The sequence below is a fragment of the Oncorhynchus tshawytscha genome, linkage group LG02 (genome assembly GCF_018296145.1).
Source record: "Oncorhynchus tshawytscha isolate Ot180627B linkage group LG02, Otsh_v2.0, whole genome shotgun sequence".
NCBI classification, from domain to species: domain Eukaryota; kingdom Metazoa; phylum Chordata; class Actinopteri; order Salmoniformes; family Salmonidae; genus Oncorhynchus; species Oncorhynchus tshawytscha.
In genome coordinates, this window is record NC_056430.1 from 50,784,615 (window position 1) to 50,800,027 (window position 15,413).

Sequence of the window (15,413 nt, forward strand, 5' to 3'; positions counted from 1 at the left end):
GTTCGTTAAGTGCCAGCGTGTTATTTTTCTTGTCCTGAGATGGAATGTATACAACAGTCACGACAACAGCTTAAAACTCGGGAGGGAGGTTGAAAGGTCGACATTTGACCATCAGGTATTCCAAGACTGGTGAACAGCGGGTCGACACTTCCACTGAGCTGGAGTTAGCGTACCAGTTGGCGTTGATCTAGAGGCAAGAGAGCGCGGGCGCAAATGGAGACAAGTTCCGAAGAGGAACTGTTATGTGGTCTGTCAAATAACCCATCATAATTCAAGACACTACCTCTCCATGTCGTTTAATACGTAAGCTATTTATTACCTACACCGTTTATGAAGTTGGTGATGTTTCATATCTCCAGTGACAGCTGAGACCCACAATGCATCACCTGCCCACTTTCAATTTGCTATGCTGCTGGTCACACAGTGAATAACATAAGACAACATTGTCCTAACATGTCTGATTGACAGTGGTGCACAGAGCTCCTTCTACATAATCACAGTACGAGCCACAGGGTACGACGACAACGAGAGAAGAAGAAGAGCGCCTTCGAGGTAATCAGTGGAAAAGTTTGTCTCTTTATTCAGTCTCTCTTTATAATGAACCATCTTGACTGCAAGTGGAACAAAAGTGGAGCGAAGAGAGAGAGAGAGAGAGAGAGAAATAGAGAAAAACAGGGAGAGAGAGAGAGAGAGAAATAGAGAAAAACAGGGAGAGAGAGAGAGAGAGAGAGAGAGAAAAAAAGAGAGAGATAGAGAGAGAAATAGAGAAAAACAGGGAGAAAGAGAGAGAGAGAAATAGAGAAAAACAGAGAGAGAGAGAGAGAGAGAAATAGAGAAAAACAAGGAGAGAGAGAAGCTCATGAGAACAGGATACCGCCGAGATCCAAAATGTATTCCAAAATGAGACGAGTGGCCGCCGAATGTCACTTATCATGCCGCTCACCGTGGGTCGTGAATTGAGAGCAAATCATTGTTATTCTGAAAGAACTCGTTAGAAAGTAGGTTAGCATCATTAGCATCGCTGTGGCATCCCACAGTGTGTTTCTGAATGCAGTCAGGTGCTTTGGAGTCGGCCTAATGAAGCCTCTTTAGCGTCGAGGGAGACAAGAGAAAGATATAGAGAAGAGATGCTTCAAATGGGGAGTTTGAAGCACCCTGGTACAGCCTGCCTGCCTGCCACAAGGACAAAAACACTCACATACACACTCACACACACAATTCGACGAGGAATAAGCGGCTTTGAAGGCTTTGTCGTTCTGGTCCAAAAACTTGTTCCTGTGCGTTTTGGATTGTTCTTGACATTGTTTAACTGGCTTTGGATTGGGGTCAACTTGGCTTTGCAGAGCTGCTGGTGAAACTAATACTACTTATCTTGTTCCATATCGTTAGACATAGAAATTACATCTCTGCTGCTAACCTAATTGCATCAAAACAACCCCTGAGCCAACTTTCACAATTCCACACTACATGCACACATCCTCTACTACCCATCTACACTTCTGTTTTAATCTGGCATCAAACAGAAGAAAAGATCCTGAAACGGGGAGGGACTAACCTGAAATGCCTTATTTTGATACGTGTTGCAAAATGTTTTAAATGTTGCCTGCTCACGAACAAAACCCAGGGTGGTGAGACCCATATTTCTTACGGGTGAGAGAGCAGTACAGTAGCCATAGTGGGCATCTTTCACACAGTGATTAAACTGCACCGCAGCATGGCCTGAGGTAAGGAGGGAAGCAGACTTAGAAATTGAGGCATATGGTGAAGTCTAGTCTCGGCTCCAACCTTTGTCCAGATGGATTTATTCATTAAAATAGTGTTGGAAAATAGATTGAGAGAAAAACTGAGGAGCTCATCATGCTTTTATGGGAAATTAAAGGGTGGAAAGAGAATAAACTTTTCAGCTGGCACCAGGTTATTTTATAACCTGTAAATAGAAAATAAAGTTGGGAAGAGTAAATATCAAACGTTTATAATTCAGACATTGGTGGTTGGTGACTTAAAAAAGTTGAGGAGGGCAATAAGCTTACATATACGATTTAAGATGGTCATGCCATGGATCATATAGCTATTTGATTTAGAATTTTAGGCATACAGTTGAAGCCGAAAGTTTACATACACTTAGGTTGGAGTCATTAAAACTTGTTTTTCAACCTACCACAAACTTCTTGTTAACAAACTATAGTTTTGGCTAGGATAGTTAGTTAGGATATCTACTTTGTGCATGACAAGAGTAATTTTCCCAACAATTGATTACAGTCAGATTATTTCACTGTATCACAATTCCAGTGGGTCAGAAGTTTACATACACTATGTTGACTGTGCCTTTAAACAGCTTAGAAACTTCCAGAAAGTGATGTCATTGCTTTAGAAGCTTCTGATAGGATAATTGACATAATTTGAGTCAATTGGAGGTGTACCTGTGGATTTATTTCAAGTTCTGTCTCCTAGAGATGAATGTACTTTGGTGCGAAAAGTGCAAATCAATCCCAGAACAACAGCAAAGGACCGCGAAGATGCTGGAGGAAACCGGTACAAAATTATCTATATCCACATTAAAACGAGTCCTATATCGACATAACCTGAAAGGCTGCTCAGCAAGGAAGAAGACACTGCTCCAAAACTGGCATAAAAAAAGCCAGACTACGGTTTGCAACTGCACTTGGGGATAAAGATCTTACTTTTTGGAGAAATGTCCCCTGGTCTGATGACTGTTTGGTCATAATGACCATCATTATCTTTAGAGGAAAAAGGGAGAGGCTTGCAAGCCGAAGAACACCATCCCAACCGTGAGGCACGGGGGTGGCAGCATCATGTTGTGTGGGTGATTTACTGCACTTCACAAAATAGATGGCATCATGAGGTAGGAAAATGATGTGGATATATTGAAGCAACATCTCAAGACATCAGTCAGGAAGTTAAAGCTTGGTCGCAAATGGGTCTTCCAAATGGACAATGACCCCAAGCATACTTCCAAAGTTGTGGCAAAATGGCTTAAGGCCAACAAAGTCAATGTATTGGAGTGGCCATCACAAAGCCCTGACCTCAATCCTATAGAAAATGTGAGGGCAGAACTGAAAAAGCATGTGCGAGCAAGGAGTGTATAATTGAGTATATATAAACCTCTGACCCACTGGGAATGTGATGAAAGGAATAAAAGCTGAAATAAATCATTCTCTCTACTTTTATTCTGACATTTCACATTCTTAAAAATAAAGTGGTGATCCTAACTGACCTAAAACAGGGAATTTCTACTTGGATTAAATGTCAGGAATTGTGAAAAACTGAGTGTATGTAAACTTCCGACTTCAACTGTTTTACATTTGATGAAACATTGAATTTGGCCTTACTGCTGTTAGCCCATAGAAATGCATTGAATAACAAATTGATACATGGCAAAACATATAGTCAAAAAATACATCAAAAGGAAGAATGGTCTGGTGTCTAAATGCATCTGAGAGATATAGGAAAGCATCAGGACCAACAACAACAAAAAAGGTTACATGTGTAACCCTGGTCCCACAAAATCCTATTCATTTTCATTTATTTTTACATCCCGAGGAGTGAGAGAGAGAGCACATCACAATACTCCTCGTTCACATATCCTATGCTTTAGTCCCTTAGCTTTTCAAGGACCGCTTCCCAATTTATTTTTGGGTGATCAAAAATGTTTTGATTACTCACTCCAAAAAACAATACTTAACTTGAATGACTTTTGCCAATTAAATTCTATTTGTACGAGGCTTTTTCTCAATGTGACTGTCACAGAGCATTTCACCCACACATGCATGGTTAAGCCTTCCCTGTCTGTGTCTGGCTGACAAGAATTGTGATTTATTATGGAGTCCCTTGACAAGACGATGGGAGAGAATCCTAATCGGAACTGGATAGAACCTGTTCAGACCAGTTAAGCCCAGTTAGGCTCGGTTCCACCCTTTTAGGCCCTATTACTGTATGCCTTGATTATGCCCTAGTAATAGCCACGATCTCACTCGAAAAATGAAGAGTGAGATCATTGAAGAGAGGGTCTTCCTTGTTGTTTCACCATCATCTGAATGCTTAAGATTCCTACAGTTGGGTGCATTAGCACACATGGATAAAACATGTACTGCTAAATATATAGATAGCTATACAGTATCTTCACCATGTGGGGCATATTTCAGTTTTCATTTCTCAATTTATTGTTAGATGATTGCTAATGAACTTGCGAGAGAGTGTCACATTAACAACTTAACATTGCTGCAACACAGGCATTTTGAAAAGTAACTTTTGAATGCATTGCTATTGTATATTCAGCTAACAATGCTGAATAACCAGTATTAATTGATAAAGTTTGTGGTCGATTCCCTCCACCCACTAAGGCACTACAGGTAGACCACTTCTGTAATGAGAACCACATTATCAGAGCCATATACAGTGCATTCTGGAAGTTTTCAGACCCCTTGACTTTTTCCACATTTTGTTAAGTTATTGCCTTATTCTAAAACATATTAACAGACAATACCCCATATTGACAAAGCAAAAACTGTTTATTTTATTTTTTGCAAATGTATTACAAATAAAAATAAATGAAAAATGACATTTACATAAGCACTCAGACCCTTTAAAATCAAATCAAATCAAAATCAAATTTTATTTGTCACATACACATGGTTAGCAGATGTTAATGCAAGTGTAGCGAAATGCTTGTGCTTCTAGTTCCGACAATGCAGTAATAACCAAAAATTAATCTAACTAACAATTCCAAAACTACTGTCTTATACACAGTGTAAGGGGATAAAGAATATGTACATAAGGATATATGAATGAGTGATGGTACAGAGCAGCATAGGCAAGATACAGTAGATGGTATCGAGTACAGTATATACATATGAGATGAGTATGTAAACAAAGTGGCATAGTTAAAGTGGCTAGTGATACATGTATTACATAAGGATGCAGTCGATGATATAGAGTACAGTATATACGTATGCATATGAGATGAATAATGTAGGGTAAGTAACATTATATAAGGTAACATTGTTTAAAGTGGCTAGTGATTTATTTACATAATTTCCCATCAATTCCCATTATTAAAGTGGCTGGAGTTGAGTCAGTGTCAGTGTGTTGGCAGCAGCCACTCAATGTTAATGGTGGCTGTTTAACAGTCTGATGGCCTTGAGATAGAAGCTGTTTTTCAGTCTCTCGGTCCCAGCTTTGATGCACCTGTACTGACCTCGCCTTCTGGATGATAGCGGGGTGAACAGGCAGTGGCTCGGGCGGTTGATGTCCTTGATGATCTTTATGGCCTTCCTGTAACATCGTGTGGTGTAGGTGTCCTGGAGGGCAGGTAGTTTGCCCCCGGTGATGCGTTGTGCAGACCTCACTACCCTCTGGAGAGCCTTACGGTTGTGGGCGGAGCAGTTGCCGTACCAGGCGGTGATACAGCCCGCCAGGATGCTCTCGATTGTGCATCTGTAGAAGTTTGTGAGTGCTTTTGGTGACAAGCCGAATTTCTTCAGCCTCCTGAGGTTGAAGAGGCGCTGCTGCGCCTTCTTCACGATGCTGTCTGTGTGAGTGGACCAATTCAGTTTGTCTGTGATGTGTATGCCGAGGAACTTAAAACTTGCTACCCTCTCCACTACTGTTCCATTGATGTGGATAGGGGGTGTTCCCTCTGCTGTTTCCTGAAGTCCACAATCATCTCCTTAGTTTTGTTGACGTTGAGTGTGAGGTTATTTTCCTGACACCACACTCCGAGGGCCCTCACCTCCTCCCTGTAGGCCGTCTCGTCGTTGTTGGTAATCAAGCCTACCACTGTTGTGTCGTCCGCAAACTTGATGATTGAGTTGGAGGCGTGCGTGGCCACGCAGTCGTGGGTGAACAGGGAGTACAGGAGAGGGCTCAGAACGCACCCTTGTGGGGCCCCAGTGTTGAGGATCAGCGGGGTGGAGATGTTGTTGCCTACCCTCACCACCTGGGGGCGGCCCGTCAGGAAGTCCAGTACCCAGTTGCACAGGGCGGGGTCGAGACCCAGGGTCTCGAGCTTGATGACAAGCTTGGAGGGTACTATGGTGTTGAATGCCGAGCTGTAGTCGATGAACAGCATTCTCACATAGGTATTCCTCTTGTCCAGATGGGTTAGGGCAGTGTGCAGTGTGGTTGAGATTGCATCGTCTGTGGACCTATTTGGGCGGTAAGCAAATTGGAGTGGGTCTAGGGTATCAGGTAGGGTGGAGGTGATATGGTCCTTGACTAGTCTCTCAAAGCACTTCATGATGAGGAAGTGAGTGCTACGGGGCGGTAGTCGTTTAGCTCAGTTACCTTAGCTTTCTTGGGAACAGGAACAATGGTGGCCCTCTTGAAGCATGTGGGAACAGCAGACTGGTATAGGGATTGATTGAATATGTCCGTAAACACACCGGCCAGCTGGTCTGCGCATGCTCTGAGGGCGCGGCTGGGCATGCCGTCTGGGCCTGCAGCCTTGCGAGGGTTAACATGTTTAAATGTCTTACTCACCTCGGCTGCAGTGAAGGAGAGTCCGCATGTTTTCGTTGCAGGCCGTGTCAGTGGCACTGTATTGACCTCAAAGCGGGCAAAAAAGTTATTTAGTCTGCCTGGGAGCAAGACATCCTGGTCCGTGACTGGCCTGGGTTTCTTCTTGTAGTCCGTGATTGACTGTAGACCCTGCCACATACCTCTTGTATCTGAGCCGTTGAATTGCGATTCTACTTTGTCTATATACTGACGCTTAGCTTGTTTGATTGCCTTGCGGAGGGAATAGCTACACTGTTTGTATTCGGTCATGTTTCAATGTTTCAATCCACTGTTTCTGGTTTGGGAATGTTTTAATCGTTGCTATGGGAATGACATCTTCAATGCACGTTCTAATGAACTCGCACACCGAATCAGCGTATTCGTCAATATTGTTATCTGACGCAATACGAAACATATCCCAGTCCACGTGATGGAAGCAGTCTTGGAGTGTGGAGTCAGCTTGGTCGGACCAGCGTTGGACAGACCTCAGCGTGGGAGCCTCTTGTTTTAGTTTCTGTCTGTAGGCAGGGATCAACAAAATGGAGTCGTGGTCAGCTTTTCCGAAAGGAGGGCGGGGCAGGGCCTTATATGCGTCGCGGAAGTTAGAGTAACAATGATCCAAGGTTTTTCCACCCCTGGTTGCGCAATCGATATGCTGATAAAATTTAGGGAGTCTTGTTTTCAGATTAGCCTTGTTAAAATCCCCAGCTACAATGAATGCAGCCTCCGGATAAATGGATTCCAGTTTGCAAAGAGTCAAATAAAGTTCGTTCAGAGCCATCGATGTGTCTGCTTGGGGGATATATACGGCTGTGATTATAATCGAAGAGAATTCTCTTGGTAGATAATGCGGTCTACATTTGATTGTGAGGAATTCTAAATCAGGTGAACAGAAGGATTTGAGTTCCTGTATGTTTCTTTCATCACACCATGTCTCGTTAGCCATAAGGCATACGCCCCCGCCCCTCTTCTTACCAGAAAGATGTTTGTTTCTGTCGGCGCGATGCGTGGAGAAACCCGCTGGCTGCACCGCCTCAGATAGCGTCTCTCCAGTGAGCCATGTTTCCGTGAAGCAAAGAACGTTACAGTCTCTGATGTCCCTCTGGAATGCTACCCTTGCTCGGATTTCATCAACCTTGTTGTCAAGAGACTGGACATTGGCGAGAAGAATGCTAGGGAGTGGTGCACGATGTGCCCATCTCCGGAGTCTGACCAGAAGACCGCCTCGTTTCCCTCTTTTTCGGAGTCGTTTTTTTGGGTCGCCACATAGGATCCATTCCGTTCTCCCGGTTGAAAGGCAGAACACAGGATCCGCGTAGCGAAAAACATATTCTTGGTCGTACTGATGGTGAGTTGACGCTGATCTTATATTCAGTAGTTCTTCTCGACTGTATGTAATGAAACCTAAGATGACCTGGGGTACTAATGTAAGAAATAACACGTAAAAAAAAAAAAAACACTGCATAGTTTCCTAGGAACACGAAGCGAGGCGGCCATCTCTGTCGGCGCCGGAAATTGTACTCAGTACTTTGTACTCAGTACTTTGTTGATGACCTTCTTGGGTATGACGCTAAAAGTCAGGTTGGATGGGGACTGTCAGGTTGGATGGGGACTGCCACTGCACAGCTATTTTCAGGTCTCTCCAGAGATGTTTGATTGGGTTCAAGTCCGGGCTCTGGCTGGGCCACTCAAGGACATTGAGACTTGACGCAAAGCCACTCCTGCGCTGTCTTGGCTGTGTGCTTAGGGTCATTATCCCATTGGAAGGTGAACCTTCACCCCAGTCTGAGGTCCTGAGCACTCTGGAGCAGGTTTTCATCAAGGATCTCTCTGCACTTTGATCTGTTCATCTTTCCCTCAATCATGACTAGTCTCTCAGTGACCGCCACTGAAAAACATCTTCACATGCTGCCACCACAATGCTTCACCATAGGGATGGTGCCAGTTTTCCTCCAGACGTGATGCCATTCAGGCCAAAGAGTTCAATCTTGGATTCATCAGTGACTTTTGGCAAACTCCAAGCGGGCTGTCATGTGCCTTTTACTGAAGAGTGGCTTCCATCTGGACACTCTACCATAAAGGCCTGATTGGTGGAGTGCTGCAGACATGGTTGTCCTTCTGGAAGATTCTCCCATCTCCACAGAGGAACTCTGGAGCTCTGTCAGAGTGACCATCGGGTTCTTGGTCACCTCCCTGACCAAGGCCCTTCTACCCCAATTGCTCAGTTTGGCCGGGCGGCCAGCTCTAGGAAGAGTCTTGGTGGTCCCAAACTTTTTCCATTTAAGAATGATGGAGGCCACTGTGTTCTTGGGGACCTTCAATACTGCAGAAATATGTTGGTACCCTTCCACAGATCTGTGCCTCAACACAATCCTGATTCGGAGCTCAACAAACAATTCCTTCTACCTCATGGCTTGGTGTTTGCTCTCACTCAACGGCAATAAAACAAAGGAGCTGATCGTGGACTTCAGGGGGAGCACGCCCCTATCCACATCGACGGGACCACAGTGGAGAAGGTGGAATGCTTCAAGTTACTCTGCATACACATCACTGACTATCTGAAATGATCCACCGACACAGACAGTGTGACGAATAGCACCTCTTCAACCTCAGGAGGCTGAAGAAATGTGGCTTGGCACCAGAACCCTTTACAGATGCACAATTGAGAGCATAATTTCAGGCTGTATCACCGCCTGGTATGGCAACTGCACCGCCCACAACCACAGGGCTCTCCAGAGGGTGGTGTGGTCTGTCTAACGCATCACTGGAGATAAACTACCTGCCCTCCAGGACACCTACAGCACCCTATGTCACAGGAAGGCCAAAAAGATCAAGTACATCAACCACCTGAGCCACAACGTGTTCACCCCACTATCATCCAGAAGGCGAGGTCAGCTGGGACCATCTGGGCCATCAGACTGTTAAATAGCCATCACTAGCCAACTTCCACCCGGTTACGCAACCCTGCACCTTAGAGGCTGCTGCCCTTTATACATAGACTTGGAATCATTGGCCACTTTAAGAATGGAACACTAGTCACTTTAATAATGTTTAAATACTGCTTTACTCATTTCATATGTATATACTGTTTTCTATTATACTGTATTTTAGTCAATGCCACTCCAACATTGCTCAATCTAATATTTATATATTTCATAATTCCAATCTTTTACTTTTCGATTTGTGTGTATTGTTGTGAATCGTTTTTGGATACTACTGCACTGCTAGGGAAATGGGGATACAGAGTTAGTTGTACAACTGAATGCCTTCAACTGAAATGTGTCTTCTGCATTTAAAACCCAACCCCTCTGAATCAGAGAGGTGCAGGGGGGCTGCCTTAATTGACATCCACATCCTCGGCGCCCGAGGAACAGTGGGTTAACTGCCTTGCTCAGGGACAGAAAGACAGATTTTTACTTTGTCAACTCAGGGATTTTCAATCCAGCAACCTTTCAGTTACTGGCCCAATGCTCTAACCACTAGGCTACCTGCTGCCCCTGTCAGATGCTACTGCACTTCTGGAGCTAGGAACACAAGCATTTCACTACACCCGCAATAACATCTGCTAAATATGTGACCAATGCAATTTGATTTGATTTGACATGCACTGTCAACTGTGCAACCTTATATAGACAGGTGTGTGCCTTTCCAAATCATGTCCAATCAATTGAATTTACCACAGGTGGACTCCAATCAAGTTGTAGAAAAATCTCAAGGATGATCAATGGAAGTAGGATGCACCTGAGCTTAATTTCGAGTCTCAGAGCAAAGGGTCTGAATACCTATTTAAATAAGGTATTTCTATTTTAGATTTGAATAAATTAGCAAACATATGTAGATAACGGTTTTCACTTTGTCATTATGGGGTATTGTGTGTAGATTGCTGAGGATTTTTTGGTTTTAAAATCCATTTTAGAATAAGGCTGTAATGTAACAAAATGTGGAAAAAGTCAAGGAGTACATTCGAATGCACTGTATGCTCCTGCACACTGTATGTTTGTCTTCCCCTCTGTGAAATCATACCCTGTCTCAGAGATGGCCACATGCTTTGACACCTGAGGACCAGACAGTGTTACCATGAGTGCATTTTCCCTGCATTTCCAGGCAAACATTACCGTTCCATTCATCTTATTCAGTACCTCTGGAGAATAACAACTGAAGAATCCATAGAACTGAGTGTCATACTGTTGCAAAAACGTTTTAGCACCATAAAAAAAATATATAGTGTATATAATTTCTACTAGGACTGGGTTTTATAAGTTGAATCGATGGCGTTCGTTTCAAAATACCATTGCAAAGAAATTATGTATTTTTGTGAAATTCATAACTTTTTGAAACCGATGTGACGATTCACCTTATGAAAGCCAGCCCTTCAGCATTGTGTCTTCAGTAAACATTCTCTTGAGATACTGTATGATACTTGTCAAATCTATCATTTCAAATAATTACTTTTTCTTCCAAGGGCATATACGTATACATTCAACAAAAATATAAATGCAACATGCAACAATTTCAAAGATTTTACTGAGTTGGTTCATAAAAGGAAATCAGTCCATTTAAATTAATTCATTAGGCCCTGATCTATGGATATCATATGACTAGGAACACAGGCGTGCATTTGTTGGTCACAGATACCTTAAATAAAAGGTAGGGGCCTGGATCGGAAAACTAGTCAGTATTTGGTGTGACCACCATTTGCATCATGCAGAGCGACACATCTCCTTCTCACAGGCTGTTGATTGTGGCCTGTGGCCTCTTCTCTTCAATGGTTGTATGAAGTTGCAGGATATTGGCGGGAACTAGAACACACTGTTGATCCAGAGCATCCCAAACGTGCTCAATGGGTGACATGTCTGGTGAGTATGCAGGCCATGGAAGAACTGGGACATTTTCAGCTTCCAGGAATTGTGTACAGATCCTTGCAATATGGGGAGTGCATTATCATCCTGAAACATGAGGTGATGGCGGCTGATGAATGGCATGACAATGAGCCTCAGGATCTCGTCATGGTATCTCTGATCATTGAAATTTCCATCGATAAAATGCAGTTGTGTTCAAAGTCCGTAACTTACGCCTGCCCATACCATAACCCTACCGCTCACCATGGGACACTCTTTTCACAACATTGACATCAGCAAACCTCTCGCCCACATGATGCCATACACGCTGTCTGCCATCTGCCAGGATTCATCTGTGAAGAGCTTCTCTTCGCTACTTCTCTAGCGTTCCAGTGGCCATCGGAAGTAAGCATTTTCCCACTGAAGTCGGTTACAACGCCGAGCTGCAGTCAGATCAAGACGCTGGTGAGGACAACGAGCACGCAGATGATCTACCCTGAGACGGTTTCTGACAGTTTGTGGATAAATTATTCAGTTGTGCAAACCCACAGTTTCATCACCTGTGTGGGTGGCTGGTCTCAGACGATCCCGCAGGTGAAGAAGCCAGATGTGGAGTTCCTGGGCGTGGTTACATGTGGTCTCCATTTGTGAGGCCAGCTGAATGTACTGCCAAATTCTCTAATACAGCGTTGGTAGAGAAATTTAACATTGGCACAGAAATTAACATTAATTTATCCGGCAACCGCTCTGGTGGACATTCCTGCAGTCAGCATGCCAACTGCACACTCCCTCAAAACTTGAGACATCTGTGGCATCCCTAGCAGAAGGTGCACCTGTGTAATCGCTCTTGCTGCTGGTGATTATCTGATCCACCTCTACGCAGATGACACCATTCTGTATACTTCTGGCCCTTCTGTGGACACTGTGTTAACTAACCTCCAGACGAGCTTCAATGCAATACAACTCTCCTTCCGTGGCCTCCAACTGCTCTTAAATGCAAGTAAAACTAAATGCATGCCCTTCAACCGATCGCTGCCCGCACCTGCCCCGCCCGTCCAGCATCACCACTCTGGACAGTTCTGACTTAGATTATGTAGACAACTACAAATACCTAGGTATCTGGTTAGACTGTAAACTCTCCTTCCAGACTCACATTAAACATCTCCAATCCAAAATTAAATCTAGAATCGGCTTCCTGTTTCGCAACAAAGCATCCTTCACTCATGCTGCCAAAAATACCCTCGTAAAACTGACCATCCTACCGATCCTCGACTTCGGAGATGTCATTTACAAAATAGCCTCCAACACTCTACTCTACAAATTGGATGCAATCTATCACAGTGCCACCCGTTTTTTCACCAAAGCCCCATATACTACCCACCACCGCGACCTGTACGCTCTCATTGGCTGGCCCTCGCTTCATACTCGTTGCCAAACCCACTGGCTCCAGGTCATCTACAAGTCTTTGCTAGGTAAAGCCCCGCCTTATCTCAGTTCACTGGTCACCATAGCAGCACCCACCCGTAGCATGCGCTCCAGCAGGTATATCTCACTGGTCACCCCCAAAGCCAATTCTTCCTGTCGTGGAAATTTCCTCTATTTACCAAATCATGGGAGCAAACCACACACACAAGTCAGAGTTAGTTATAAAAGTCCATCTTTAATTATATAAGCTCTATAGCATTTTGACTTTCAGCATTTCAGTATCTCTAATGAAAAGTTGAGAGTCCCCCCACAATGGCAAAATGGGATCCTTTATAGCAAAGATCACACATAGTCAGACAGCATAGACATAATTCATCGTTCAGCTTTGTCTCCTTTCCCAAATCCCAGAACCATAAACCAATCCTCCAAATCAACAGGCATATATCAAATTGTCATTTAGATACAACCCACTCTAAATACAAACTCCTGGACAAACTCACGGAGAGGAGAATGAGGCTATAGGTTAAGATAGAAACAACATTAGAGGGAACATAGAATGATTCCAGACACTGCCACCCTCCTTTCTCCACTGGGAAAAAGGTAGGGAGTGAAAGATATGTTTACACATGATGACACTTTGACCTCTCCCCTCTCAGCGGCCCATGCAACTTAGTCTTGACATAGAACAGATAACTGCAACCTCGCCACAGTATTATACAAAAATACCATTCTGATGAGAATTAACTTACACACATTAGATGAATATAAAACATCTTACAAATGTTACCAACAAATTCTGAATCTTCCATGACATTCCTTTGGCCGCCTTTCCTTCCAGTTCTCTGCTGCCAATGACTGGAACGAACTGCAAAAATCACTGAAGCTGGAGACTCATATCTCCCTCACTAACTTTAAGCACCAGCTGTCAGAGCAGCTCACAGATCACTGCACCTGTACATAGTCCATCCAACTACCTCATCCCCATCCTGTATGTATTTATATGTCTTGCTCCTTTGCACCCCAGTATCTCTACTTGCACGTTCATCTTCTGCACATCTACCATTCCAGTGTTTAATTTCTATATTGTAATTACTTCACCACCATGGCCTATTTATTGCCTTACCTCCCTTATCCTACCTCATTTGCACATACTGTATATAGACTTTTTTTAAACTGTATTATTGACTGTATGTTTGTTTATTCCATGTGTAACTCTGTGTTGTTGTATGTGTCGAACTGCTCTGCTTTATCGTGGCCAGGTTGCAGTTGCAAATGAGAACTTGTTCTCAACTAGCCTACTTGGTTAAATAAAGATGAAATGAAAAAAATGAAATGATCATGCTGTTTAATCAGCTTCTTGATATGCCATACCTGTCAAGTGGATGGATTATCTTGGCAAAGGAGAAATGCTCACTAACAGGGATGTAAACAAATGAATGCACATTATTTGAGTGAAATAAGCTTTTTGTGCATATGGAACTTTTCTAGGATCTTTTATTTCAGCTCATGAAACATGGGACCAACACTATGTTGATACAGTACAACATACTGTATAAGATCAATAATAAAATAGTCCTTTCACTCACCTCTCTCCACTCCTTTGTCCCGATGCCTTGAACGTACAACACTACAACTGTGGAGGGAGAAAAAGAGAGGGAAAGAGAGCGAGTGGGAGGAAAATTAATAAATATTATTAATAATGAATACCAAGTACCCAAATGCTTCATTCAAATTCCTGCATTAGACACAGTATGGCTTTCATTTATTTGAATAAGAACAGATACAATTAAAATGTTGACGCATCAATTGCTTTGCATTGCACACCATTGACACAGATGCATTGCACCATAATCTTGGAAGAATATTTCCAGAATTATATTATGCTCAGGTCCTTTAGGGAACTAAGAGAGGCCATGTTTTCATGGCCATGCTTCAATAGCCACTGAAGATCTGCGTAGCTTTCAGACACATTCACACTTAGGCTATTATTATCTTATCTACAGCCAGTGTTGGAAACAATACCCAATTGTCATACTTAAGTAAAAGTAAAAGACACCTTAATAGAAAATGACTCAAGTAAAAGTGAGTCACCCAGTAAAATACTATTTGATTAAAAGTCTAAAAGTATTTGGTTTTAAATAGACATAGGTAATCAAAAGTAAATGTAATAGCTCAATTATACTTAAGTATCAAAAGTAAAAGTGTTAATAATTTCAAATTCCTTATATTAAGAAAACCAGACGGCACAATTATCTTGCTTTTTTAAAATTATGGATAGCCAAGAGCACACTCAAGCACTCAGCCATAATTTACAAGCATTTATGTTTAGTTAGTCTGCCAGATCAGAGGCAGTAGGGATGACCGCAAATGTTTTTTTGATAAGTGCGTGAATTGGACCATGTTCCTGTCCTGCTAAACATTCAAAATGTAATGAGTACTTTAGGTGTCAGGGAAAATGTATGAAGTAAAAAGTACATTATTTTAGGAATGCAGTGAAGTAAAATTTGTCAAATATAAATAGTAAAGTACAGATACCCACCAAAAATACTTAAGTAGTACTTTAAAGTATTGTTTCTTAAATATTTTACAGCACTTCACACAACATAGACTATACAAGCATAGACTACTGTCAAA

General features: G+C 42.8%; 1 protein-coding gene across 1 annotated transcript in view; it reads right to left on the bottom strand.

The window, feature by feature from the left end:
* Window positions 1-15,413, bottom strand: part of LOC112267566 (copine-9) — a 193,635-nt gene that overhangs the window by 130,965 nt on the left and 47,257 nt on the right. Inside the window, exon 4 of the mRNA XM_042305298.1 lies at window positions 14,366-14,412. Within this exon, the coding sequence (XP_042161232.1) occupies window positions 14,366-14,412 (47 nt within the window). The remainder of the gene's footprint in view (window positions 1-14,365; window positions 14,413-15,413) is intronic.